The sequence below is a fragment of the Coregonus clupeaformis genome, chromosome 24 (assembly GCF_020615455.1).
Source record: "Coregonus clupeaformis isolate EN_2021a chromosome 24, ASM2061545v1, whole genome shotgun sequence".
NCBI classification, from domain to species: domain Eukaryota; kingdom Metazoa; phylum Chordata; class Actinopteri; order Salmoniformes; family Salmonidae; genus Coregonus; species Coregonus clupeaformis.
Window position 1 is genome coordinate 10,449,530 of NC_059215.1, and position 24,481 is coordinate 10,474,010.

Sequence of the window (24,481 nt, forward strand, 5' to 3'; positions counted from 1 at the left end):
AAGCCAGCCTCCCCTATTAGTTGGGAAGAGCAGGCAGGTGGCATGGCGATTACTCAGGCACTAATTAGTGACCACAGAGCGAGCATTCTGGGACAGTGTCCATCTGTTTCTCAGAGGGATGGATGGATGGATCTAATCTGGACTCAGAGCACTATCAGGCCACAGAGAGAGACAATGTAGCTACTCAGTTTAATTCACAGCTAATCACACCAAGAGCAGAGTACACACACACACACATTCATCCCAAGAGGGTTATCGATCACTGTATTGTACAAACTGGTTGGTAGATTACCCATTTGACAAATGTATGGCCAAAACGAATGGGATGGATTGACTGGCTAATGATACATCAAAAAATTCAGACTTTTGACTTTGTTCTAAGTTGTGATTGTATGGAAGAGTGAGTATCTTATTACTTATCTTGTCAGGGTTGATGGCACACTTGTTGATGTTTGAACAGTTAAATAGTTATTCTAGGCGAGAGTGAGAGAAACCGTAAAAGGGTCATGAACAGAGAAAGATAAAAGAGAGATTGACAAGCGAGGCAATTTAACATAGATCTAAGGACAAAGGGCCTTTTTGGTGGGACCTGTTGATTGACAGGTCATCCTGGAGTGATTGACAGCGAGGTCAGATGAGCTGTTATGATTTTGGACTTCTTAGAGGCCCATAGCCAGGCCATGATGTTCTCTGAAATGTCATCCTTTAATTGGTCAGAAGGGCTTGATGTCCAAACATAGGCTTTTTTTTATCTGTGCTGCATTGCTCATCTTGATTAGACTTGTCAAAACTTGGAATGATTCATTCCCAAATGAAGTTGAGTCATAGAATCTGCTCCAATTATTTCAAACATTGAAGCTGTCGGCATTGGTGTGTCTAAGTGTGTATGTGTGTTCTGAAAAAGGGTGAGGTCAAATTTACCTATTACACGCTTTTTAGAAGTGTGGAGAAAACATGCAGTGAATGGAAAGAATGGAGTGTGTGTGTGTCCAGTGGCTTATTGTTTGGTCAACTCTATCAGATGGGGGTAGAGGGATGGTGTGGGGGAAGGAAGGAGTGAGACATTGAAAAGAGACACTCAGAGAGAGAAAACACATTTCCCATGGTAAGGAGCTGCCTCAGCTTGACCTCAGCTCTGACAAGGCATACAGACAGACAGACAGACAGACAGACAGGCAGGCAGGCAGGCAGGCAGGCAGGCAGGCAGGCAGGCAGGCAGACAGGCAGCAGCACAATGTGACTGATTCTGAGATAGGAGGATGTTACAGAGTCAGCATGGATTTATTTGTGACGTTGATGACGAAAGGTAAAGGTCTTGGCTATTTACTGCTTTACTTTTTTGTTTTGGTGTATGTAGCCACTAATTGGAAGGCTAAACACTCATAGAATAGAAATAAAAAGTAATTGTGTGTACTTGAATGCGTTAGCTCACAACGGATAGTGGGAAGTGGATAGTGGGGGCACATAGCCCCTACTCTCCAGAGGGGGAAGGTTTAGAATTTAGATTGAGCCTGTTAACACTGCTAGCAAATTTGAAAACAGGACCGCTAATGATTGTAATTTGGGTTGTGGCATTCCAAAAGTGAAAACGAGCAGAGAGAGAGTTATGTCTGCTCTCCTTCAAGAGGGCTAGTAGAGAAAATGGAAGTTATTCAGGATTATGTGTCAGGATTATTTGGTCCTGCTGTGCAGTATGTACAGTGCACTAATGGAAGTTACAGAGTCTCCATGCTGGCCCAGTTCACACTGTTTTACTCTGTAAAGTCACAGAAGTTATTCAGTATGTTTAGTGGTTAAGACCAGATTAGAGTACCACAAGCTAATAGGTATTTTATTATAATTATAATTTAGTATACATGTGCTTCTTAAACCATTTTTGGGGGGGATAAAAGAAGGATATACTGTATTGATTATTCAAATATACTACTAGTGAACTACGCTAAACCCATCAGTGCCGTGTGAAAAGACCAGAGAGGTCATAGTAAACATTTAGGCCATGTGGCAGAGCATTGATTTCTGACCTCAGGAGAATCACAGAGAAGCAGGCTACACTACTTTACTGTATCCTTCTGCCCAGCAGTCAGTCATGGACGGGATTATCCACAACCAGAGTCACTTCTTACACATCAACACAAAGAAAGATGCCTCAACAACAACAACTGTTACAGCCACAGTGCGCTGACGCCCAGCAGGTTGTGATGTAACCTGAGAATCGGAGGCGTAACACGGATTACAGGCGAAACAGATCACATCAGCATCTGTTCTGGGACCACAGTAGCGCTGCTGGTCATTTCAGAGGGTGCTCGGTAGCAGTGGCTGGGTGTGGCTGTGGTGGCTGAGTGTGCCATCCTGGCATTTGAGCTAAATATACTCTAAATGGCTAGCTAGATGTCTTTCCAGGCTGGCAAAGAGATACAAGTGGGTTAATAACACTCAAGCCCATTTGCAAGCACAGTCCTACACATCATTTAAAATGAATTGCTCTGGTGCAATAACGTTTCATGTTGGACTTGGCAACTATACTCTGGACAACTCTTTGCTGATTATTTTCCTGATAAACCTCCCTGTTATTTTGAGGAGTTTATGGGTGGCTGGATAACATTCCCTGGTACATCAGTAGTGGTTTTATTGCTGCCTGAATGTTGCGGGCCTACTGTACGACGCGCACACACACACACACACACACACACACACGTGACTCTGTGTTGTACTGTGTCTCTCACATGCACACACGTACAGTGTACACAGGCTCTGAGAACAAACAGCTGGGGCTAGATTGTGGCTTGTGAGTCTTTCCAGCATGGCTTACCCTGAGGTGACCTGCTATGTTTACCATGATTTATACTGGACCTGCTGCACTACAACATGGCCTTATAAGGAGCTAAGGCAGCTAGGGATAGAAGCGATCCGCAGGAGAGCTGTTCAGTTTAATATTTTATTGGGAAGGGAATAGTAGTAAGGATGGGATGGGAGACTTTGGAACAGGGGATAGAAAGGGAATGCCATTTATCCACATGAAAGGATTGGTCTCTGGTCGGAGTGTGTGTGTGTTTTAAGGGGGATGTCTACGCAAAGCGGCTTTATCCTCCATCTGTTCCCGAGGAGCAGGCCTTGAGCTGCAAATACCAGCTGAGGGCCTGTTATGCAATCACACAAGAGCCAGAGAGATACTGTATATACAGGAGCCCACACACTGATGCATCCACACACGTAATGCCTACACATACATGAACACATACTGTACAAACCCTTTCTCACACTGCCACAGTCAGTCCCACATACAGACAGCCCCAATTACTCTGAGGAAAGATATGACAGCCCAGATGGGGTGAGAAGGGGGAGGATTACTCCCCCCATCTCCATCTTCTCTTCCTCCTCCTGTTAATAACCACTGTGGGACAGGGGAGAACGACTGCCCCCTCTCATTGTAGCCACGGAAGTTCAAGGCTGACCCCAGCACTGCAGGCGTTGTTAGTAGAAAACAGGATCCCCCATTATAGTGAATGGAAAAATTGCTATATTTGTGGTCAACCTTTGTGTAAATAAATATAAAAACATCAAAGACAATCATGGTACCAATAATTGCTTCTAGTACACCAGATGTATGTCATTGAACCCATTATTTTAAAATCGCACACAGAATAAGTTATAAGGATAATTTAGTTACTAATGGCAACCTGCAGTACCCCGGTCGGCCTTCAACTTGAGTTACTCAATGAGAGGGGGCAACACGTAGATAGCCTGCAGCGTCACTTTCTGGAGTAGGTCAAACTGCGCATGTTATGTCTCCATAAGACGCCATTTTAGCAAGCTAAAAACGTCTTCCTGGGCTTCAAATGAGCTACTGAGTCTTCACTAGGGCTGTTACGGTGACCATATTACCGCCACACCGGCGGTCACGAGTCATGACTGCTGTCAAATTCCACGTGACCATTTAGTCACGGTAATTAGGCTTCTCCAAGCTCTGATGCTGCTGATGGTCATTAGTAGCCTACCAAACGTACTAACTGCCTGGTACTCAGCACACTATTGTCCCTCTAATCACTTTAACATTAATGCAAATGTAATCGCAAACACTTCATGAGAGCCCATGAGCTCATGTTGCGCAACATTTATATAGGCTATGCAATTGCGTGAGAAAACAGAGTGATGGCCTCTATGAAAAAGAGGGTCCCATCAGCTTTCTGTAGGCTAGGCCTATTATATTTATTTCTGAACTTTCCTAATATTAAGCACATTGCTTCTCTTTACAACAGGAGTATAGCCTACCTGGCTGGCACGAAAATGAACCACGGGAAAAGTGTACTCCATTCACTATTTAAGTGCATGTATTTTTTTCCCCTGCCCCTGTTTCGAAACGGGTGCATGATAGTGGTCCATTCTAAATCAGAACAAATTTCACACATATATAATTTAGTATATGTAAAGACGAGATTAAATCAAGAACAGTCTGATGGGTGACAATAGTAGCCTATCACTTGTGAATGATATATTATCACCATCTTGTGTGCAGTAAGGCAAGAAACAGCGCATGCCTTTCTCTCGACTTTTTCAAATCCTAATCACAAAAAAACCCTAGCCCATAGGCCTATATGTTTTGATAAGGTTTGTATCACAACTAAAGTGGCCAAATAACCTATTAAAATAAAGCACATTAATCAGCTTTACGACGGGTGTAGAACCTAACTGGCATACATATGCAGCGCGTGAGTTTCAAGTTTGGGGAAGTTAATTTTCACAATAAAAATGCACCTTTTATAATAAAAGCCATACATGCATAATCGCATTTGCGGTCACTTTTGAGAATGGTGTTTTCCCGCTAATGTGAGGACAGACGCTGGGAGAGGAGAAGCAGGTACAGGGAGTGAATATTTAATATAAACAGACACGAAACAAAACACGGACAGCGTCTGGACAGGGGAAACATAACAATATTAATGCTGACACGGGGATCACAACTGAGGAACAGACAGATATAGGGGCGGTAATCAAACAGTGATAAAGTCCAGGTGAGTCCAATGAAGCGCAGATGCGCGTAACGACGGTGACGGGTGTGCGTAATGATGGGCAGACTGGCAGAGGGGGAGCGGGAGCAGGCGTCCCACCTGGGTGAACCTGACCGGCTGGCCGAGGCATGGGAGCCGAACGAGCCGGCGGAGGCGTGGGAGCCTGACGAGCCGGCTGAGGCGTGGAGGGGGAGCGGGAGCAGGCGTGACAGCTAAATGATTGCATTTTGTAACATTCGCGCTTATAGCCAACTGCGGTGTGCGCATTGCTGTGTTTATAATGTGAAGAAATAGCCTAATAGTTTATCAACATTTTAAGCTAAACGTTCTGATCTGTTGCATCAGCCTCATTGCTTAAAACAGTTTTTGGGATGCTAGTGGTTGTATTCATTTGGGATCTATTGCATCCCACAACTGTCCCAGACTATGTTTGGAATCATTATTTCTCACACAGTATAGAATAGGTCAACTTTTGTACTATGGGGGATAGTAGATTGACATAGGCTAGTGCTTTTGTTGTTCGTTAGGCCTACTCATCTTGTTGGCTGACTAAAAGTAAATGTGGACAGTTCTTCCAATATCTTCAATATGCGCCTCGGAATTGGATAAGGACACTCAGTTGCGACCCTGATGTGTCTGTCTTCAGCCTGTGAGAAAGACCCGATCATGTGACGGCATTGTCTAATAACAATTGAGATATCTGAGAGAGCCATGTGAGTGAGAGGTGCTTCGGAGCACGCAGCCGGGAGAAGGGAATGATAATTATTATATTCAGCCCAAGGGAACAACGGCCACTGGCCGCAAAAGGCATGGATTTTTTAAAGCAGCATTACGGCCACACAAAGGGGATTCTGCCGGGAAATTCGAGGCATTATCAAGGCTTGTCAAAAGAATAGCCACATGTGCGCACTCCCTCATCATTTGGAGAAAATATCCTTTCTATTTTATTCAGCTATGTTCAATTGTATTCTTCATACTATAAAACAATATAAAATAATGCCACGGAATTCTAAGCAAATCTTGTCTGCCAAATGAACTAGTGTAGCCCACAGCCATATGCCATAGCCAGATCGGGATAGCAGCTTACACAAGAAATAACTAATATTAATAACCATCTAGATGTCACCTTGATACATACATACAGTCTACTACTCAATGGGGTGGGCATGAACGGTAACAACATCGCCAAGAACTACTGTCCGGCAATGGCGTGGGAAGTAGCCAATATCAGGGTGACAGTCACAGTAAGCACACACATATAACACATGAAGCAACAGCACACCCATCATCAATACTTTTAATCAAAAATAAACAATCGTCAGTTTTATAACTGAAAATGTACAATAATTTTTGAGAAACTAACAGTGAAATACAACTCAGACTCATGCTCTGGCTTCAAAACAGAAGTCCCAACCTCTTGCGGTACGGTAGTTGCGTGGTAAGAAACAGAAGAAGAAAAAACACTGCTCAATCAAAACCGTCTAACCTACACAGTGTACAAAACATTAAGAACACCTTCCTAATATTGAGTTGCACCCCCCTCACCCTTTTGCCCTCAGAACAGCCTCAATTCGTCGGGGAATGGACTCTACAAGGTGTCGAAAGAGTTTCACAGGGATGCTGGCCAATGTTGACTCCAATACTTCCCACAGTTGTGTCAAATTGGCTAGATGTCCCTTGGGTGGTGGGCCATTTTTGATACACACAGAAAACTGTTGCGCGTTAAAAACCCAGCAGTGTTGCAGTTCTTGACACAAACCGGTGCACCTGGCACCTACTACCATACCCTGTTTAAAAGCATTTAAATATTTTCTTTGCCCATTCACCCTCTGAATGGCACACATACACAATCCATGTCTCAATTGTCTCAAGGCTTAAAAATCCTTCTTTAATCTGTCTCCTCCACTTCATCTACACTGATTTGAAGTGGATTTAACAAGTGACATCAATAAGGGATCATAGCTTTCACCTGGATTCACCTGGTCAGTCTGTCACCTGGTCAGTCATACACTCAGTGTATAGCAGAGCGCTTTCGACACACCCACTCCTTTCCACACACCCACTACTGTCCTTTCGACACACCCATTTGCCCATACTCCGGTCGCCATATTGGGATGCAGCTACCACCTTCCCAGCAACGGTGGGAATCTTAATGTGCAGGGCATGACTCAGGCAAAGATGAGGCTTACCGGTATGTTTACCATAGGTGACAAGGTGTTAAACATGTCCGCTCAATGGGCTGGGGTCTCCTTCAGCAGGTATTCAGAGAATGGTCAGCTACCTCATCCAGTTATGTGTGTCCAACCATGTCACTGTTAGACTGAATGTGTGTGTGTGTCAGTTTGCAGTTTGACTCCATGCTTGTTTTAGCCTCTGATTGTGCAGTGTGTATTTGACTGTATCCGAGCTGGTGACATGCCTCTCCTTGGATGAACACCTGTTTGTTGTCTTAGGAATGCGTAACTGTAATGTAGGGAGTCATATTGAGTCACACTCAAGAATGTTTGTGGACTGGCTAATTACTTCATGTCTCCAACGCAAATTATGTTCCAACCATGCAATACTTGACTACAGACAGTATGGGTATTGAGTTGGCAATCAATGGCGTGTTTTTATGATAAGATTATTCAAACGTAGTCACACTGTTGCCAACTGTTCAATCCTAGCCTTCTGTTTGGTAGGTGTTGCATCTGTGCAATACTCTAAGTTGGCATGTATTGAACCCATTGTCCTCTTCTTCTCTCCACAGAAAGATCTGTGTGCACTGTAAGTGTGTGCGTGAGGAGCATGCAGTGCGGGTGGTGCCGGGCCAGCTGGAGAGGATGATGATGAAGCTGGTTTCAGACTTCCAAAGACACTCCATATCTGACGACGACTCGGGCTGCGCCTCCGAGGAGTACGCCTGGGTCCCACCTGGACTCAAGCCGGAGCAGGTCAGAACCAGTACAGCGAGCGCTTCACTTACATACATTAATGCATGCACGCAGGCATGCAAGCACATACACGCACACATGCACACCACACACACAAACACATGCACGCACACACTCACATACATGCAGACATTAACACTCAGCATATACAATAAGTGTACAAAACATTAAGAACATCTTCCTAATATTGAGTTCCACCCCCCCTTTTGCCTTCAGAACAGCCTCAATTTGTCGGGGCATGGACTCTACAAGGTGTCGAAAGCGTTCTACAGGGATGCTGGCCCATGTTTACTCCAATTGTGTCAAGTTGGCTGGATGTCCTTTGGGTGGGGGACCATTCTTGAAACACATGGGAAACTGTTGAGTGAAAAACCCATCAGATTTTCAGTTCTTGACACTCAAACTGGTGCACCTGGCACCTACTACCATACCTTGTTCAAAGGGAATTAAATATTTTGTTTTGCCCATTCACCCTCTGAATGGCACACATACACAATCCATGCCTCAATTGTCTCAAGGCTTAAAAATCCTTCTTTAACCTGTCTCCTCCCCTTCATCTACACTGATTGAAGTGGATTTAACAAGTGACATCAATAAGGGATCATAGTTTTCACCTGGATTCACCTGGTCAGTCTATGTCATGGAAAGAGCAGGTGTCCTTAATGTTTTGTACACTCAGTGTATGTTTAAACTTCAACACACATTCTTATTTGCATACACACAGGGTTGAAAATGTGTGTGTGTGTGTGTGTGTGTGTGTGTGTGTCTGAACATTCTTGTTTTTTAATGCAGGTGTATCAGTATTTCAGCTGTATCCCGGAGGACAGAGTGCCCTATGCTAACAGTTCAGGAGAGAGATATCGCATCAAACAGCTCCTTCACCAGCTACCAGCCCACGACAGTGAGGTAACGGTCACTAATACTGTAACTCTGTGTGAGGTTTTGGTGTCCTAACGCCCCTGGGCTGTAAAAAAAAAAATTTCTGCTGGGATGCTTGTCTGACTCAGCATTGTAAGTGTTCTCTAGGACTAGTCTGCAACTCTGTGTGAAATGTTGGTTTTCCTAACCTCTGGGCTGTAATGTAGTTGGTTTGTGTTGTTCCTCACTAAACTGTTCTGCTTGTCTGAGTCAGCATTATAACTGTATGTGTTTCCGGTTTCCAGCATCAGTACTGTAACCATCTGGATGAGGAGGAGAAGAAGGAGCTGTGTCTGTTCAGTCAGCAGAGGAAGAGGGAGAACCTGGGAAGAGGCATGGTCAGACTGTTCCCTGTCACCATGACCGGAGCCATCTGCCAACAGGTAGACAGTGCTGAGGGAGGGGGATGGGGGATCAGGGGGGAGACTAGGGTGGAATGGAAACAGTGAGAGAGAGGGATCAAGGAGATGGAGATGGTTTTTAGTGTATGTATGCTCTGTACTCCCACAGGCTCATTTGCATTTTGTTTACTTGTTGTTTTGTCTCGCTCTCATTTTCTCTCACTCTCTCTCTTTCTCTCTCTTTCTCTCTTTCTTTCTCTCTCTCTCTCCGTCTCTCTCTCTCTCTCTCTCTCTTTCTGTGTTTCAGTGTGGCAGACAGATCTATGGTGGGGACATAGCGGTGTTTGCCAGCCGGGCGGGGCACGGTAGCTGCTGGCACCCTCAGTGTTTCCAGTGTGCCTCGTGCACTGAGCTGCTGGTAGACCTCATCTACTTCTACCAGGATGGACAGATCTACTGCGGCCGGCACCACGCTGAGAGAATGAAACCACGCTGCCAGGCCTGTGATGAGGTGACTGGCTCTGCCCTGTCATGTCCTGTCATGTCTACAATGCAAATCTCTCCATACTGGCTCATACACTCTGGCCTGCCCTGTCCAGTCCACAAATCTCTCCATACTGTTACTGTTTAACTGCTGTCTGTCCTGTCCCCACAAAGCTCTCTAAACTGTGTATCCACTGTCCGTTTATACATTCTATCTGCCCTGTCTAAAAATCTCCAGTTCAAATCGCCACTCTCTCCAGTTCTAACACTGACTCTTATGAGGAGATGTGTACTCTTACTCTGGGCTGGGAGAGTCTGTCTTTTGTCTTTGATTCATGTGCCTGTAGACCGGGGTTGTCAAACATACGGCGGGGGGAGGGGAGAACTCAATATACTTTAAAATGACTAAAATAAAATTGAAACTGTGTAGAAATTATAATGGCCCGACATTCATAGTTTCTTGACTGTTTCCAGCTCGCTAATAGCCACTGAAATGAAAGCTTGACAGTCAGGGAGCTTTGAAAATGCAAAAAATGATGGATAGAGTCAATATTTAGCCAGTTTTGACGGCGAGGAAATATAAGCAATTTTCAGTGCGGCCCTCTGGAGCTCATTGAAGACCAAATGTGGCCCCTGGGTCAAAATGAGTTTGACAACACTGCTGTAGACCCTAGAGGAACATCTAGTCCCACAGTGAGCCATATGTTGTTGTTCCACAAGCACCTTTTTAATCTCTCCTCCTCAGGCACACACACTCACACACACAGAAATATTCACTACTTTTCACTGATTATGAATGCAGCAACACTAACAGGGTAAATTTGATAGGACAAACAGACAGCCAGACAAACAGATAGACAGCAATCCAGACAGACAGACACAAAGATCAACACGCACGCACACACACACACACACACACACACACACTCTGACTCCCTCTCATTTACACCCTCTTTGTTTGTGACTTAAAGAGATCAGTTGAAGTAGACAAATAGGTCTGTCATGACTGACTTTCACAACCCACTGGGCACAGACATAAATTCAACATCTATTCCATGTTGGTTTCAACGTCATTTCATTGAAATGACATAGAAACAATGAAGATTCAACCAGTGTGTGCACAGTGGGAAGTCCTTAGAGGACACAACATTGGCCCTGTCACACGGATACTCTGGGAAAGCCTGTTTGTCAGAGGAATGAAAATGTCTTTCAACATCCAGAAATATTCAATAGTGAAGTATTTTCTTGAGATATGATTTGTTGACCCACCTTCTTTCTTCTTCACTCTTTCTCTCCCTGAAATGCAGATCATTCTAGCAGATGAGTGTACGGAGGCAGAGGGCCGACACTGGCACATGAAGCACTTCTGTTGTTTTGAGTGTGAGGCAGCGTTGGGAGGGCAGCGGTACATCATGAGGGAGAGCCGGCCATACTGCTGCTCCTGCTATGAGTCCTTCTATGCAGAGTACTGTGACACCTGTGGGGAACACATAGGTACTGCAACTACACATGTCCATGTTTCCACAAAGGGAAACATACAATGAGTATACAAAACATTAAGAACACCTGCTCTTTCCATGACATAGACTGACCAGATGAATCCAGGTGAAAGTTATGATCCCTTATTGATGTCACTTCAATCAGTGTAGATGAAAGAAGGATTTTTAAGCCTTGAGACAATTGAGACATGGATTGTATATGTGTGAGGGAGAATGGGCAAGGGAGAATGGGCAAGACAAAATATGTAATTGCCTTTGAACGGGGGTATGGTAGTAGGTGCCAGGCACACTGGTTTGTGTCAAGAACTGCAACGCTGCTGGGTTTTTTACGCTCAACATTTTCTTGTGTGTATCAAGAGTGGTCTACCACCCAAAGGACATCTAGCCAACTTGACAAAACTGTGGGAAGCATTGTAGTCAACATGGGCCAGCATCCCTGTGGAACGCTGTGAACACATACAGATGTAGGATCGTCATATGAGCCAGTTTACTACAGCAGGAAAATAATCCTGCAGCAACAGGAAATGTTAATAGTTTTGTGGATTATAATGAAGGGTCATTTTTGTAGGGGTTGGTACATTTTCCGTTAGGGCAAATCAAGTCTGACATTTTAAAGAGGAAATTACAAACTTTAGAAGCCTTTTTAACCTTGAATACACTACAAGTTAGCATTTCCCGCTGTGCAGGAAACTTCCTGCAACAACAGGATGATCAAATTTAAGATAAGGCATCTGTACACATAAAAAATAATATACACACGTGCACAGAAAGAAACATATACTCACTCACACAGAGAAATATACACGCTCACATAGAGACAACTTTCTTAGAGCCTCTCTTTGTCTTCCAGGTATAGACCAGGGTCAGATGACCTATGAGGGCCAGCACTGGCATGCAGCCGAGTCGTGTTTCTGCTGTGCCCGCTGTCGGCTCCCCCTGCTGGGGCGGCCCTTCCTCCCGCGTGGGGGCCTCATCTTCTGCTCCAGGCCCTGCTCCCTGGGAGAGGACCCAGATAACTCAGACTCATGTGACTCAGCCCTCCAGAGCCGGCCTCCACAGCACAGACGCTGTGAGACAGCAGAGAAGATCCAGCAGTCGCAGCGCTGCTCCCCACAGCAACCACCAGAGGGAGCCAACATCCCTGTTGTCCCAGGAAAAGACTGCGTTCATGCTGCACAGGAAAATATAGGTAGGGACCTACTGTACATGCATATATGCAGATGGCATTTACATGTTATGTAGGTCATGCCTGAGCCTTTTTATTTGCCCAGCATGTAACAGCTATGTAATACTCATACACATACAAACATAACATAGCCTGCAGGGAATGTAATTGAAATGAAGAAAGATAATTTGAGTTATTTAGCAGGTTATTTTATCCAAGGCAACTTTGATCAAATTATCAAAACAATACCATTTAGAAATTGTCAAAGATTACATAGCCTTTTCTATTCAAGCAAGGTGTTTTATCTTCATTTCAACTCTGTCTCCCAGGTGTTCCCATCTCTACTAATGTTCCAAATGGAGTCCCCCCGCCACCCAAAGGTCATCCTAACCTCAGAAGGTCCTACTCTCCACTTCCCCACTGTCGCTTAGCCAATGGCTGGGCACCATCTTGGCCTGTCGACCAATCACTCAACAGTTTGCACCCTGGAGACTGTGGCAAGCATCAAGGCAGTAGTCTGGAGTTTTTAGGAGAGCCCAACGGCTACGCTGGACACCCCCTCACCAGTTTCAGTAGAGGAACGTCTACAACAAAGGACTGTGGGAACTGGGTGGAGAAGAGTAGTCAAGTTACGCAAGGTATTACACATGGGTGAATTGTTCTACAAAGTGCCACTTCAAGGCAATGACATGCATAATAAATGTGGGTCTTAAGCTAAAGCATTGTGTTCAGAATGAAACAGTTAACTGTAGTGCTCTGTTAGATACAATTGGCCATAAGAAAGAGTTGGTAGTATTCTATAAATCCGTCTTCACATCTTTCTCACCTCCTGTTATTGTGAGTTGATTGAACAGTAATTGAATCCTTTACCTTTTTATGGATTGAGGTATTTTATTTGTTCCCTCTCCCTCTTCCCAGTGTTTCCTCCCCCGAGGAACTCCTCCTTACCTGCATCACTAAACCACCCCAGTCCTGCTGACCCGCCGCCCCTCCCACTCACTCTACCCACCAAGTCTTGTGATTTGATGACCAAGCCAAGTCTGCACCAACCAGAACCAAGCCCCCCTGACCATAGCCCCCAATCATTTCGCAGTGGGACAGCCAGGGTCAGCTTTCGAGAGCCAATCAGCTGCAGCTACTCTGTGAATGAGGAGGAGGAGGAAGAAGAAGAAGATGAGGAGGAGAAAGGAGATGGGGAAGAAGAACAGGGGGAGGAAGAGGATGGAGGTTTTGGGCGCAGATTACATATGCAGAAGGGCATTCCACCTCAAATGGACCTTCTGGGTAAGAGACAAATACCACTTTTTTTTATTTTCCTTCTCCTGTTCTTTTTTATTTTCTTCACAACTACCAACCGTCTCTAATTTTCTGTGTCTCCTCACAGATGGTTCATACCAACATCGTAGTTTACGGCGGGGGTGGAACCGCGGCCGCGTGGCCTCGGACTCCATTCTCCACCTAGGCACAGAGAGACACTTCCATTACTCTGTGCCTGATCGGCCCCGTCTGGACGCTCTAGAATGGAGAGGAGAGAGGGAGAGGGCTTCCCTCTCTTCCCCTGGCACCACAGAGCCCCTGTCACTCACCCTCCAGCCAGCCCAGTACAACAAACACGAGGACTCCTGCTCAACCTGCTCCTCCTCCTCCTCCTCAGAGGAAGAGGGTTACTTCCTGGGGCAGCCCATCCCCCTGCCCCCCCAGCTAACCCGAAGGCCCCAGTCCGTGGATGGAGAGAGGGAGGGAGAGGGGGACGGAGAGAGGGAGGGAGTAAAGGACAGGGGTTTGAGGAACAGCCTGAGAAGGAGGAGGAGGGCAAATAGCCTTGGCGCAAAGGACAAAGACAAGAACTGTGCAATCTCCTAACTTTGACCCTCACAGACCCAGTGAAAGTTAAGGCAATGTTCAATATCACAAAAATAAATCTGTAATATGTTGGTATTCCTTTGGGATACTTTGAACACAATACTCCTATGCAGCAGACTTATTCAAAGATGGAGTGAACTACTGTACAATGACGAATCAGAGAGATACGTCATAGTACATATTAGTGTACATATTAAAATAACAATTGTATACGTTTTATGTTTGTATATTGTTTCGGGCACTTTTTTGCACAGTAAAATGAAACTTGCATCCATCTGGGAAGATCTGTAAGCTTCTGTAAGGAAACGTCACTGTGTGCCACAGTGCATGTTACAGCATAAGAACAACCAAAGGATTTACTCAGAAAAGGGGGGAAATTCACTTTGCATTATATTATTCAAGTGAATTTGTGGAGAGAGAACTCTCATTCCAGTATAAACATGTAAGCATTTATTGTGGGAAGTTATTCTTACTGACCTTTCTATTTTTGTACAGTATAGGACCATAGATGTAAGGTTTTGAGGATTCCTTCTCAGTCTACCTTTATTTGTAGTTAATGAGTCTTCATGGGCATTTCTCTCACAGCTTCCACACAGAGAGTTGTTCTCCACCACATTCTTCCATCTAGCCAAGGCCGATATAAATGTTTCAAATGTTTTTGTAGCCTACTGTTTTTTTCTTTGGCATTATATGCAATGTTACACAGTTATGAGTCACCAAATAGTTGGTTAAATACTCTGGGAGAGCAGTGAGTACCAAAATTAAGAATGTCAAATCAAATCAAATCAAATTGTATTGGTCACATGCGCCGAATACAACAGGTGCAGACATTACAGTGAAATGCTTACTTACAGCCCTTAACCAACAGTGCATTTATTTTTAACAAAAAAAGTAAAAATAAAACAACAACAAAAAAAGTGTTGAGAAAAAAAGAGCAGAAGTAAAATAAAATAACAGTAGGGAGGCTATATATACAGGGGGGTTACCGGTGCAGAGTCAATGTGCGGGGGCACCGGCTAGTTGAGGTAGTTGAAGTAATATGTACATGTGGGTAGAGTTAAAGTGACTATGCATAAATAATTAACAGAGTAGCAGGCCCACACAGTGAGATTTATCTGTACACAATAACCTGGGCTGTGAATGTTGGTGTGTATGTTCATGTGTGTCTGCGGTTTCCATTTTGAAGTAAAGCCTCCCTATGTAAGTGTATGATATGTTCAAAAGAGGAAATAGTGCAACATGTACATTAATATTTGTTTTTGTCCAGTTATTATTTGTATACTCTTGGGTGCTGGTTCCTGTTTTTCTATGTTTTTTGTTGAAATATAAAACGCTATTCAATTAAACTGTAACTTTTCAGAAATTATGAGGAAATTACCGTTTCTGTAAGTTCTGTAATAGGGGAAATACATTTATTTAAAACAACCCTTTGTTCTCATTTCATATTTTAAAAATCATTCTGATTACTGAAATCATTAGAGAATTGGAAACTGCTATTATCACATGACAGAAGAAGCCAGTGTACTTCCTTATGTAGGAGTGATTTGGTCAGAGTAACCAGGTGGGACGACGCAGACCCGGTGGAGAGCGTGGTGAAACTGAGAAGACACTGGCCGTGTTAGAGAGGATCAAAACCCCAATGTATCATGGGTAAATTGTGACTAGCTGATTGATCTACAAATAATGAGTCGTTATTAATGATGCAAGGTGATTTGTAGATCAGTCAGTCGCTTTGATGCTTTCGAACACGGCCACTGGGCGCGTTCGAGCGGATCACTTTTGTCAAGTCGTTGACTCGTTGGTCACCGCCTTTTAAAGTGTGTTGCATTATGGTTATAACAATTGTCAGACTTGCGACTACATGAACTTTACAAAAATCATGTGATCAAAGGTCATGCAGTTTTTTTTAAAGAGGTCGTTACAGTTGCTTCTCACCAACTCCACAATACAGCCATCACTTGCATTGTGGGAGGTGCTGTTTATCAACACTAGGTTGTTTTTGTTTGACCCACGCAAACGTGGCCAATTATTTAACTGAAACAGGAACCAATTTTGCTGTGATTCAGGGGATACAAATGAAAAGTAATATTAATCTAACCAACGAATTGTACATGTTATGTTTCCAGTTTGTTAGTGTGTGATATGGGGGTACAGAAAGGTTTATTTCGACATTTATACAGACAAACCTTTATAAACAATAGCAGCTATGTTGACACTGCCATGTTGATCTGAGCCTTGCTGTTGGAAAACCACCACAGTGTCCGACTTTCAAACAGGAATAACGTGCTTCAGCAAGGTTGGCTTCATAGTATTCATTGCCATGGTTATCAACTGGCAGAAATGGAACATAAATCAAAGAAAATAGATGTGGTGGCAGCTGCAGAGAAGTACTTGTATGTACAAGATTTTACAGCAAAAGAGTTACAAGGTGTGTTGAGCAACAGTGTTCCGTCCTCCCAGGCTGCCAGCCTGGGGTAGGCTCAGATAGAGCCAAAGTAGTGGAATAGTGGTGAGGTTTTAATTGGTGTAGGTTTAGTTAGTTAGTTGGCAGGGCACATTGTTTTCTTCTCTTTTCCCCCTCCTTTTTTCCCATCCCTTTTTGTTTCACAAAGTGTAATGAATTCACACTCCATAACAGTAGGCTGACACAGCCCACACAGAAGGTGGCGGCATGCACCTCTAACGTATGTTTGCAGACAGCCATAATACCATAGAAGGAGAAGAAAAAGTAGTAGTCAGGTAGGGGAACGAGAAGGAGGAGCACGTGAGCAATCTGACAAGTTTGGCTGGTCTGTTGCTCCTTTCCATTCTGGCTCTGCAGTAGAATTCTGCAGTTTGTATCGTCTGTGGCGTGCTGAGCTGTGGAGAGAGGCCCAGAGTTCTGTTGGGGACCTGTAAGATATTACTTCCATTCTAAAGGTGAGATTTCATTGGAGAGTAACCCCCGAGGAAGTCTGTGTGTGTCCAAGTAACAAACGCCTTCAAACAAACAGGATCAAAGAACTTAAGGACAATCAATCTATAAGCCTTGAGTGTATGCATGTGAGAGATCCTTTCAGTGTTAGGTGTTTTTTCTTCCTAAATGGAAGAAGCTGACACTTGACACTGGGTTGAAGGAGAAGGATCAGGTTTTGTTTTACGTACCACTTTACATACCTCTGTGTGTTCAGTATTACTGTATTCTGAGAAGTTAGCCTAATAAAACAGAATGTACTCTGCCCTCATTGACTAATAAATTGTACTGTGTGTACAGTAGGAGTGTGTGTGGAGGGAGAGGAGGAGCGACATCGAGATGAAGAGATAAGGAACATGCAGGTAAGAGGGTGCAGTGAGACCGCTCTAACATCAGTAGGGGATTGGCATGGTTCTAGGTGGAATGGGAAACATGTTGCTGAGAATGTGTCTGTCAGATACAGAGCGGTTTCTTAAACACTCATTCATAAAGCACAGATTACTGGTTTAACATTCATATCTTTGCACTTTATCTACCAACAGCGCATGACACCACACAATAGGAACATCTTTAGAAGTTAATAATAGGCCTACAATATTAACTTATTCTTCCCCAGAAGTGCCAGATTAATGGAATAGTTTGCCAGACCCAACCCCATTGTACCCAGCTACTCAAGGTAATGTTTGTTGTTGTGGTCACCGATCTTCAATACATTTACTGGTGCAGACCAAAAAATACATGATTTGTGTTCTAAGCAAAACAAATTGATGATAACTACAGTCAACTTTTAGAGGGGTGGATCAAGTGGTATGGTTTCAGAGATACTGAAGACCTCTATCGCAGGGTCTGCAGTCTAGAGCAGTGTTTCCCAACTCCAGTCCTCGAGTACCCCCCCAACAGCACACATTTTTGCTGTAGTCCCAGACAAACTCACCTGATTCAACTCACTGAGGGCTTGATGATTAGTTGACAAGTTGAATCAGGTGTGCTTGTCCGGGGCTATAACAGAAATATGTGCTGTAGGGTACACTCGAGGACTGGAGTTGGGAAACACTGGTCTAGAGGAAGCCCAGCACGACCCCCTAGCAACTGGGATCTTTATTTAAAGATGACATGCATTGTTCCCCTCTACCAGCTGTTGCTGTGTGTGATAGGCTCTGTCTGAGTATTCTTCCAAACAATAGTTTGTTGACAGCTGTGGAGATGTACAGTGGCTTGCAAAAGTATTCACCCCCCTTGGCATTTTTCCTATTTTGTTGCCATACAACCTGGAATTAAAATAGATGTTTGGGGGGTTTGTATCATTTGATTTACACAACATGCCTACCACTTTGAAGATGCAAAATCTTTTTTGTGAAACAAACAAGAAATAAGACAAAAAACAGAACTTGAGCATGCATAACTATTCATTCCATGCACCATCCATTATTCCTTCAATTCTGACCAGTTTCCCAGTCCCTGCCGATTAAAAACATCCCCACAGCATGATGCTACCACCACCATGCTTCACTGTGGGGATGGTGTCTCGGGGTGATGAGAGGTGTTGGGTTTGCGCCAGACATAGCGTTTTCCTTGATGGCCAAAAAGCTCAAATTTAGTCTCATCTGACCAGAGTACCTTCTTCCATATGTTTGGGGAGTCTCCCACATGCCTTTTGGGAACACCAAAACGTTTTTGCTTATTTTTTTCTTGAAGCAATGGCTTTTTTCTGGCCACTGTTCCGTAAATCCCAGCTCTGTGGAGTGTACGGCTTAAAGTGGTCCTAAGGACAGATACTCCAATCTCCGCTGTGGAGCTTTGCAGCTCCTTCAGGGTTATCTTTGGTCTCTTTGTTGCCTCTGATTAATGCCCTCCTTGCCTGGTCCGTGAGTTTTGGTGGGCGGCCCTCTCATGGCAGGTTTGTTGTGGTGCCATATTCTTTAAACATTTTTATAATGGATTTAAAGGTGCTCTGTGGGATGTTCAAAGTTTCAGATATTTTTTTATAACCCAACCCTGATCTGTACTTCTCCACAACTTTGTCCCTGTTTGGAGAGCTCCTTGGTCTTCATGGTGCCGCTTGCTTGGTGGTGCCCCTTGCTTAGTGGTGTTGCAGACTCTGGGGGCTTTCAGAACAGGTGTATACAGGAAGGGAAAAAAGTACTTGATCCCCTGCTGATTTTGTATGTTTGCCCACTGACAAAGACATGATCAGTCTATAATTTTAATGGTAGGTTTATTTGAACAGTGAGAGACAGAATAACAAAAAAAATTCCAGAAACACATGTCAAAAATGTTATAAATTGATTTGCATTTTAATGAGGGAAATAAGTATTTGACCCCTCTGCAAAACATGACTTAGTACTTGGTGGCAAAACCCTTGTTGGCAATCAGAGGTCAGACGTTTCTTGTAGTTGGCCACCAGGTTTGCACACATCTCAGGAGGGATTTTGTCCCACTCCTCTTCCCAGATCTTCTCCAAGTCATTAAGGTTTCGAGCCTGACGTTTGGCAACTCGAACCTTCAGCTCCCTCCACAGATTTTCTATGGGATTAAGGTCTGGAGACTGGCTAGGCCACTCCAGGACCTTAATGTGCTTCTTCTTGAGACACTCCTTTGTTGCCTTGGCCATGTGTTTTGGGTCATTGTCATGCTGGAATACCCATCCACGACTCATTTTCATTGCCCTGGCTGAGGGAAGGAGGTTCTCACCCAAGATTTGATGGTACATGGCGCCGTCCAGCGTCCCTTTGATGCGGTGAAGTTGTCCTGTCCCCTTAGCAGAAAAACACCCCCAAAGCATAATGTTTCCATCTCCATGTTTGACGGTGGGGATGGTGTTCTTGGGGTCATAGGCAACATTCCTCCTCCTCCAAACACGGAGAGTTGCCAAAAGAGCTCAATTTTGGTCTCATCTGACCACAACACTTTCACCCAGTTCTCCTCTGAATCATTCAGATGTTCCTTGGCAAACTTCAGACGGGCCTGTATATGTCCTTTCTTGAGCAGGGGGACCTTGCGGGCGCTGCAGGATTTCAGTCCTTCACGGCGTAGTGTGTTACCAATTGTTTTCTTGGTGACTATGGTCCCAGCTGCCTTGAGATCATTGACAAGATCCTCCCGTGTAGTTCTGGGCTGATTCCTCACCGTTCTCATGATCATTGCAACTCCACGAGGTGAGATCTTGCATGGATCCCCAGGCCGAGGGAGATTGACAGTTATTTTGTGTTTCTTCCATTTGCGAATAATCGCACCAACTGTTGTCACCTTCTCACCAAGCTGCTTGGCGATGGTCTTGTAGCCCATTCCAGCCTTGTGTAGGCCTACAATCTTGTCCCTGACATCCTTGGAGAGCTCTTTGGTCTTGGCCATGGTGGAGAGTTTGGAATCTGATTGATTGATTGCTTCTGTGGACAGGTGTCTTTTATACAGGTAAAAAGCTGAGATTAGGAGCACTCCCTTTAAGAGTGTGCTCCTAATCTCAGCTCATTACCTGTATAAAAGACACCTGGGAACCAGAAATCTTTCTGATTGAGAGGGGGTCAAATACTTATTTTCCTAATTAAAATGCAAATCAATTTATAACATTCTTGACGTGTTTTTCTGGATTTTTTTGTTGTTATTCTGTCTCTCACTGTTCAAATAAACCTACCATTAAAATTATAGACTGATCATTTCTTTGTCAGTGGGCAAACATACAAAATCAGCAGGGGATCAAATACTTTTTTCCCTCACTGTATATATACTGAGATCATGTGACAGATCATGTGACACTTAGATTGCACACAGGTGGACTTATTTAACTAATTATGTGACTTCTGAAGGTAATTGGTTGCACCAGATATTATTTAGGGGCTTCGTAGCAAAGGGGGTGAATACATATGCACGCACCACTTTTCCGTTATTTATTTTTTAGAATTTTTTGAAACAAGTTATTTTTTTCATTTCACTTCACCAATTTGGACTATTTTGTGTATGTCCATTACATGAAATCCAAATAAAAATCAATTTAAATTACAGGTTGTAATGCAACAAAATAGGAGAAACGCCAAGGGGGTTAAATACTTTTGCAAGGCACTGTATAACATTCTGTGTTGTGATTGGCTGCATCCTGGGGTTTTGTGAGTGCAGTGGGAGGGGCCACTACTGTTGACTTATAATATCCCTGAGTCAACCACAGCACTTTAAAGTGATTTGTGTGAGTTGAAGTATCAGTGCCATAGGGGTAGTTTCTCTGTAGGAGGTCAATGATCTGACAGAGAGGTGCTCCCTCTGTCTTTGAGGTAACTGTATTTATATTGATTGCTTGCCTGTATGCTGTCTCTCTCCTCTGATGGTGTGTAAGTTGCTATCTGATGTGATGCTGTTTCTCCTTTTTCTGCTGGACATCCAGGACTTTAGGGCACCAGGGTTCAAGTGACACCCCCATGGGAACTGGAAGAAGATGGAATCATATCAGCCACACAGCAACATCCTGTCAGCTTTTAGGGACTTGTGTATAGGGAACAGTATGATCCTGGACTGAAGGCATCTGAAGAAAAGGCTGGATAAAGACAGGAGTCAAGGACAAACAAGCCCACTCGTGCTACCTCCCAACCCCACCTCCAGCATGCCTGTGGAGACCCTCCAGCCTGGCCTAAGACGGCCGGTGGCCGTGAGGGCTGCTGCTGCTGGAATGCCCAACCGCCTTCTCATGCCCAACCGCCTCCTCCTACAACCAAGAACAGCGGCAGCAGCTGAGCCCAGGCAGAGCGCAGTGGAGAGGCTGGCAGCAGACAAGGCTAAATATGTCAAGAGCCAGGTGGCCCTCTCCAAGCAGCAGCCAATCAAAGTGCCTCCGCCTGTCATGCGCAAGCCTCTGATGTCCCCGGCCCCCGCCCTGCGGCCCACCCGTAAGGCCCAACCGCCTCGCCCTAACTACACCCAGCAAGGGAGTTCCCCACTGGACCTGGAGCACCTGAGTAACCTGATCAACGGGGTGGGTGAGGCTGAAATTCCCCCCACCTCCCCTACCACCCCCACCATGGACCCAGTGGAGAGTAGTCAGGCCTCTGACTGCCCCACCACTACCAACTCTCCCTGTCCCTCTCCAGTCTCTGCTGGGTCGGGGGCTGCTGAGAGTATCCAGACCCCCTGTCCTGAGTGGTCCACCCCAGTCAAAGTAAGGGTAAATGCCTCTGGCCCACTAAATCCTACAGAGTCTCCTACTGCAGTGACCATACGTAGATTGGACGTCATACCCCAACCCCACCACACCATGCCAGTGAGGACGCCCCTTAGAGCACAGCAGCAGCCCATGGCTCTGCATCCACACACCCAGATCCACAACGCTATGTCATCTCTGCGTCTCCACCACCCCCGAACTACCTATACACCAGGCCATGCATCTCCTAAACCTGTCCCAGCCCCTCCACCACAAAACTACACCCCAACCCCCACCTCCCCGTCTACCCCCATCCAGCTCCCATCCAACCCCCCCATACTCCCGCCCTCCCCGTCGGTCACCCGCCTGTCGTCCGGTACCTCCAGGAAACGTCCCTCTCTGACCCGCTCCAAATCAGACATGAGTGACCGTTACTCACGGGCCAGTACTGAGCTGGAGCGCTTCTTCAACCTGTGTGGTTTGGACCCTTCGGAGATGGAGGTGCTGAAGGGGCCGGGCTCAGACATCGCCTCCCTTGCACAGTTCCGCAGTGCCAGCGCTCCTGGGTCAGAGTGTGCAGGCCAGGAGGGTGAAGAGGAAGGTGGGGCTGCAGAGCCAGCTCCCTATGGCATCTCAGTAATTGAGAGGAACGCCAGAGTTATCAAGTGGCTTTATGGTATCCGCACATCCAAGGATAGTGCCAGGAGCACCAACCTTTAGGGCCATGAGAGACTGATGTAAATAGAGGCAGGGGAGAAAAACATGGAGGTAAACTTTAAACACAATTCCTGTACAGAGAAAAAAGCAGGAGAACTGTTACCGCCGGTATAAACCAACTAAGGAAAATGAAAGGAAGGGACTGATCTGGACTAATAGTGAAGGAAACTGTCTGTCAATGCAGTTTGATACAGTGTTGGATATCATTTGTGCACATTTATTTTATTGCAAGGTACTTGGTACTAACACCTGTTTCATCCAGCGCAAGGAAGCAGTGTTTGGTGAATGGGGCTTCTATTGATGAGGGTCCTCCGTCCCTCATCTCCCGTCGGTCCTCAAGGAGGCTCAGAAAAGGCTGGATGTCCACAGCTACTCACTTTCCTCCAGCCATTATCATTGGTAGTTCCATGGTGAGGCACATCTTAGTTCCTGGAGCTAAAACTCTGTGCTACCTGGGGGCTACGGTGAAGGATATCACAATATTTATTTTTCTGTCCTCACCTTCCTACAGCCAAGGGCTGCTGCTGTTGTAGTGCATGTGGGATCAAATGATATCAAAAAGGGTAAATCATGGCTAATGAAACAGGATTTTATTGAGCTGATCAACACCCTAAAAGGCTCTGAAAGCAGCCGATTATCTCTGGTCCTGTGCCATCGCTGAGTTGCAGCTGCAAAAGGTTCTGCAGGCTTTTAGCACTTCATATCTGGCATATCTCTGAAAGAACTTCTAAGCCTATTCACAATGATATTGGGCTGGATGCTGATAGGGGAAACTTGCTGAATGATCAGAGAAATGGTCAAAGCTTTTCATTTAGGCTATTTACAGAAAAATAAGTCCTGGATGGTTTGCTAGCCATAGACAACAAGAAATCCACAATGATGTGCAGCGCCCATCATTGTTGGCTCAATAACCCACATTTTTTATTTAACATTGTTATTGGGAAATATTCCAAAATTATGGAAATCAGCTCTTGTGCTGCCACTCCATAAGGGCGGGGATAGTAGTGATATTAATAGTTAATCGCCCCATTTCAAGGCATCCTTGTCTAGCTAAGATTCTCGAATCCTTGGTAAATGCACAACTTTGCTCTTTTCTATCTGAGAAATATATTTGGAATGTAAACCAATCAGGATATAGGCCTGGCCATAGCACTATTACAGCAACCACTTTAGTTGTTAATGATCTTGTCAATACTTTAGACACTAAAATGAAATGTGCGCTTTGTTTGTGGACCTGTCCAAAGCTTTTGATACTGTTGATCATGCTATTTATTTGAATAAGTTGTCCTCGATAGGCCTGAGCTCTGACGCCTGTTCATGGTTTCATGATTCTTTTAGTGGAAGAACTCAGGCCATCATGATTGATTGGGGTTAAGGGAATTTCTTGAAGTGCATTTTTGGGACCTGTTCTCTAAACTATTTATATAAACACCATTGGTCAATCTGTTAAAAATGTGTAAACGTCATCTATATGCGGATGA

The 24,481-nt window shown here is 44.7% G+C and overlaps 2 protein-coding genes across 3 annotated transcripts in view; both read left to right on the top strand.

The window, feature by feature from the left end:
• Positions 1 to 15,050, top strand: part of LOC121538085 (prickle planar cell polarity protein 3-B) — a 35,712-nt gene extending 20,662 nt beyond the window's left edge. Inside the window, exons 3-11 of the mRNA XM_041845855.2 lie at positions 7,756 to 7,939; positions 8,732 to 8,845; positions 9,103 to 9,240; positions 9,506 to 9,709; positions 10,989 to 11,175; positions 12,031 to 12,369; positions 12,675 to 12,983; positions 13,264 to 13,629; positions 13,730 to 15,050. Of these exons, the coding sequence (XP_041701789.1) occupies positions 7,756 to 7,939; positions 8,732 to 8,845; positions 9,103 to 9,240; positions 9,506 to 9,709; positions 10,989 to 11,175; positions 12,031 to 12,369; positions 12,675 to 12,983; positions 13,264 to 13,629; positions 13,730 to 14,208 (2,320 nt within the window). The 3' untranslated portion in view covers positions 14,209 to 15,050. The remainder of the gene's footprint in view (positions 1 to 7,755; positions 7,940 to 8,731; positions 8,846 to 9,102; positions 9,241 to 9,505; positions 9,710 to 10,988; positions 11,176 to 12,030; positions 12,370 to 12,674; positions 12,984 to 13,263; positions 13,630 to 13,729) is intronic.
• A 1,760-nt stretch (positions 15,051 to 16,810) lies between these two features.
• LOC121537215 (protein FAM110A-like) lies at positions 16,811 to 24,233 on the top strand. 2 transcript variants are annotated; one of them, XM_045207034.1, is made up of 3 exons: positions 16,811 to 17,127; positions 17,462 to 17,523; positions 21,534 to 24,233. In XM_045207034.1, the coding sequence occupies exon 3, from the start codon at positions 21,750 to 21,752 to the stop codon at positions 23,001 to 23,003; it is 1,254 nt and encodes a 417-aa protein (XP_045062969.1). In that variant the 5' UTR covers positions 16,811 to 17,127; positions 17,462 to 17,523; positions 21,534 to 21,749; the 3' UTR covers positions 23,004 to 24,233. The 2 variants fall into 2 exon arrangements, with proteins under 2 accessions (XP_045062969.1, XP_045062970.1); XM_045207035.1 differs by lacking the exons at positions 16,811 to 17,127; positions 17,462 to 17,523 and adding an exon at positions 21,346 to 21,423.
• The last annotated feature ends 248 nt before the right edge of the window (positions 24,234 to 24,481 follow it).